Here is a 4,791-nt window from a genome sequence, read left to right on the forward strand (position 1 = left end):
GCACTTAAATATTTTGCCATTGTTTACTAGGTTAGAAAGAGAAGAATTGGAAACACTTTCTTAGTTTTCACCCTTAGAAAACTCTAGCCTCCCCTTTGTCTGATCTCAAACTTCCCTGCAGCCCTCCCTTCCCTCAAACACATTTGCACTCTTCGCTCTGCTGGGCCAGATGTCTTTTGCACGGAAGCCAGCCAGAGTTAGAGGAGCCAAGCTCTCAAGGAATGGAGGATGTTCAAGGACTGGGGAGGGTTGGAGGGTTTGGTTATTCAGCCCTGGAGGTTGCTTTGAGGGGAAGAGGGTAGGAGGCTGTCTTACACTCTCACACCTTTTGGCCTTTGGAAGTAAACAAAATCCTTTTCTTTTTTTTAGTCCCCCTCCCAACTCCCAAGTTCACTTGGGATATGAAAAGGTGGCAAGTCAGTCTACTGAGGAGATAATACCCAGGCTGTGCCCTTCTGTTTTGGGGGTGGGGGTGGGGGTGGGAGAACTCTTGCACAGGTAACCACACATCTGAAAACTTCCAGGCAATGTAAGCTAAGCACTGACCTCCTCCATTAGCTCGGGACCCAGGAACTGGCAGCATTGGGAGAAAGGGGCTGCGTTTCCACTTCTGGTCAGTTCCCAGACCTGCTTCCTGTTGCCTTACCTGTCTGTCTGCTCTCCTGGCCTGGGCATCTATCCAGTGCAAGACATTCCTTAGCTACCAAAGACGAGGAAGAGGATCTTGAAAGGCTCGAGGACGGCTCGGTCGCAGTCACGCTGGCATGCACCCTTGCACACAGACACCGAGCCCCTTTACCCGCACCCTTGAGCACACCACTCACCCTGCCCCCGCTGGAGCTCCTCACCCACATGCCAGCCCTGAGCTCGATGTTCTCTGGACCCCTCACACAAGTGTCTCAGCCAATATTTGCTCACTCAGCCTGCACACACCTCACGCCAAGGCTTGCTAGGACGTCAGCTCAGGCACATACACTTCCCAACAATATGTTCAGTTTTAGGAGGGAGAAGAGGGTGGGTGGGGGTCGTGGAGCTCCGGCGACAGGTCTAAAGGAGCATCCGTCCGGGGTGGATCTGGGGGGTGGAGTGGGGGGGACAAGCCAACGCGCTGCAGAGGAGCATAGCCTAATCCAGCCGGAGCTCGTGGGCCGCGGGCGCATTTATCATCCTATTACTGTAACAAATCCGAGCTCCACTACATGAAAGGTAAAATGAATTACCGACGTTAAGCCGTCAATAAAGTCATTTCTGTAAATGGTGTCTCCAAAGGGCCGCCGCATTATTCAGCTGGCTTTATCAGCTGGCTGGAAATTACGTACAGGACCGGGCCGCGCGGCGCGCGGGGCCGCTCACTTTGATTAAACGTCTTGCCAGCGCTATGTGACAGAGCTTTTGACCAGGGTTTTATTCACAGGCCTGTGATGAACGCCAAGCTGATCAGGCGGAATGAAGAGTAATTAAAACCTATAAATTATCTTCCGCAGCCCTTCTCACGGCGTCTCCTGCAGGCGAGATAAGGCGTCGAGACCCTATTTACGGCGCTGAAAGGGACCGCGGCGCACAAAAGCTACGCGGCTAAATAGGATATTGATAGTGTCCTAATTAGAATTTAATTAAGTACCCACGGTCGCTTGCGGGATAAAGATTTCAATTTTGCTAACTTAAATATAAATAAAAATCCCACCCCTATTTCGGGGGGAAAGGAGCGAGGGCAACTGGAGATTTCGGGGATCCCTTGGGTTAGAGGCAGAAGAGAACCTAAGAGGTGGCACAGTGGACGTGGAGTGGCTTCAGAAAGTTGCGGAGACCGCGGTGGCCCCAGAGACGCAACTCTGGCGAGCTTCTTGCCAGCACGCTGCTTTTGGGAAACTGGCCCGGGAAATCGGGAGGTCCTCCGCTGAGCCGGGATGAAGCCAACAAAAGACGAATTTTTGTCTTTCTCTAGTCCCAGGGACAAACTGCCTCACTGCTCCGGCTGGACTTGTGGGCTTGGCTCTGTTTTTCCCAACCTAACCTCTGTGGCTTTTTTTTTTTTTTATTGTTATTTTTAAACTGGGGGTAGAGAGTTAACTCTTATGTCCCAAAGACATAGTCAGAAAGTGTACCCTTTGGGGATGGCGATCAGGGGAGGGGAGGTCGGCCTGGACCAGCAGCAGGACTTGGATCGAGACGTCTTTGCTCGGGCGCAAGGCCCCTTTCTTGTACAGAAGGTTCAGCAGTCCATTCGTACCCGAACAACTCCCAGGCAGGTCACTCCGGGCGCCTAGCAGCACCCTTCACTCCTTAGCCTCCGTTATGAAAACTTTTGAGACACTCCACGAGCACAAAGAGGAAATGCCCAGAATACAGCGGCGTGGGAGCGACTGGAGGCGAGAATGCCCAGGGCTCCTCCCCAAGCCGCCGGAGTGGGCAGCCATGCCAGCGAATTCAGCTTAGACTTGGGGTAACCCCGTTGCCCACATCTTCAGCCGGCCAAGGCAAAGATTTGAAGTGCAGCATTTTATTAGTTTGATTTTTACTTTGCAGATAAATCTAACAGAGTTTTCCTTGAACTTGAAACACAAACCTAGGCCTTGTAGGGCTGCACACTGCGTGGCCTGGCTCTGGGGCTCTTTTGATACAACTCTTCCAGGCTAGGACAGGCCAGATTCCCCCCAGCCAAGGAAGGAAAGGGCAGCAGGCGCTGGGCTCTTCTGCGGCCTGTGGGCATGGCTCCACGGCGTCCCGGCAGCTCGTGGGTGTTGCTGACCCGGACAGGGAAAGGCACGGTTGCAGGTCAACAGTGTGGCTAGCCAGGGACACGAACCAATAGTGCTAGCAAGGTATAGCAGGCCTCTTGGTTTGCCATTAGTGGGAACCAAATTGAGCCTCTGAAAGAAGCCAACCTTGAGTCTTTTTCTCGTGCTGGATCTCTTGGTTTCGTTCCTCTTCACACACACACACACACACACACACACACACACACACAGAGAGAGAGAGAGAGAGAGAGAGAGAGAGAGAGAGAATAAGCTAAACGTCTCCGGTGCGCAGTGGGGGTGTGTGCATAGTATCCCAAATCCCTGCCCTCTGCCGCTGTCCCCAGCGCGCACGAATCAACAGTCCGATGTTTCTCCAACAAGTTGTGGAGTTGCTTCTCTTATCTGCCTGCATCCCAAAGTCTAGCTCCCTCGGTCTCTCCCTGCCCTCCTCAGTCTGGATCTGAAGGAGGGGGAGGGGCGTGGGCACAGCTCGGGGTAGGGGGGGCCGGACGTTCGGGGACGAGCCGCTGCACCCCCTCTCCACCCACGGCCGCCGCCCCCGGATTATTTATCCGCAACGTCCCGCGCGCGCCCATTGGGCCGAGCCCTGAGTGTCAGCGCGAGTCGCGGCCTGCCATTGGTCCCGCACACGTGCGGCCCTGACTCACGTGCTTCCGGTTTGAAGGCAAAAAGTGTGCCTGGGTGATTTTTTTTTTTTTTTTTTTTTTTTTTTTTTTTTTTAAGCAAGAGAGTTTGTGCAAAGATCGGAGCTGTCAGAGATTTCAGGAGGGAAAAAAAGGACCCGGCACTGGCGGAGACATGCTCTCCCTGCAAAAAAGCCAAGGCGATTAAAGGCGCTGCCAGCCTCGCGCTCTGGGCACAGCTGAGCGTGACACTGAGGAAGTCAAACCCTCTCTACTGCCTAGGAAGATGGCTAGACTTTAAAGACTATTTTTTTTTCCTTTACGAAAGAAAAAAAAAAAAACCAATATTGGAGCTTTACAATTTTTCCCCTTTTTCTTCTTCTTTTTTTTTTTTCTTTTCTCCCCCCGCCCATTTTTGAGCTGTGGCCGACTCCCTTATTAAGACCAATTACTGAAATCTGGTTGCTGAAGGAAAAAAAAAAAACAAAAACAAAAACAAAAGAAAAAAGGAAAAGGAAAAAATAGCCAAGTGTCTTCTCCTGTATCTGGATGTCTACAAATTAGAGAGAGGGGGGAGCGAGCTCTGCTCCACCAGAGCGGGCGAGAGCCGGGCCAGACGTCCGGCTTTCTTTTTTTCCTGCTGCACCCGCCCCGTGCCTTCGCCGAGGCTTCGCCTGGCCTCCTTCCTCCGCGCTCACCCCCGCGGGCCCGCTGGCAAAGTGGGGTGGGGAGAGCGGCGCGGGGGGCGGGGGCCGGCGCCGCGGCCGGGGCTGCCGGGCGGCCGAGCATGGAAGAGCAGCAGCCGGAGCCGAAATGCCAGCGCGAGCCGGGCCTCGGCGCGGTGGCGGCGGCGGCGGCGGTGGTGGCGGCGGCGGCCCCGGGCGGCCTCGGCCTCAGCCTCAGCCCCGGAGCCGGCGGGAGCAGCGGCAGCGACGGGGACAGCGTGCCGGTGTCCCCGCAGCCGGCGCCCCCGTCGCCTCCCGCGGCGCCCTGCCTGCCGCCCCTGGCCCATCACCCGCACCTCCCCCCGCACCCTCCGCCCCCGCCGCCGCCGCCGCCGCAGCCCCTCGCGGCGCCCGCCCAGCAGCCGCCGCCCGCGGCCCAGCTGCACCGCACCACCAACTTTTTCATCGATAACATCCTGAGGCCCGATTTCGGTTGCAAAAAGGAACAGCCCCTGCCGCAGCTCCTGGTGGCCACGGCGGCGGCCGGAGGAGGCGCCGGCGGCGGAGGAGGAGGAGGGAGCCGCGCCGAGCGCGACCGAGGCCAGACTGCTGCAGGTAGAGAGCCCGTCCACTCGCTGGGCGCGCGGGCTCCGGGCGCCGCCTCGCTCCTGTGCGCCGCGGACGCGAACTGTGGCCCGCCCGACGGCTCCCAGCCCGCCACCGCCGTCGGCGCGGGCGCGTCCC

The 4,791-nt window shown here is 56.7% G+C and overlaps 1 protein-coding gene across 1 annotated transcript in view; it reads left to right on the forward strand.

Annotated features, from left to right (window-relative positions):
- The first annotated feature begins 4,169 nt into the window (after positions 1–4,169).
- En1 (engrailed homeobox 1) overlaps positions 4,170–4,791 on the forward strand; it is a 5,232-nt gene continuing 4,610 nt past the window's right edge. The window contains exon 1 of the mRNA XM_055603199.1: positions 4,170–4,782. Coding sequence (XP_055459174.1) covers positions 4,170–4,782 — 613 coding nt within the window. The remainder of the gene's footprint in view (positions 4,783–4,791) is intronic.

This window comes from Psammomys obesus, unplaced genomic scaffold (assembly GCF_907164565.1).
Source record: "Psammomys obesus unplaced genomic scaffold, mPsaObe1.curated_primary_1811, whole genome shotgun sequence".
NCBI classification, from domain to species: domain Eukaryota; kingdom Metazoa; phylum Chordata; class Mammalia; order Rodentia; family Muridae; genus Psammomys; species Psammomys obesus.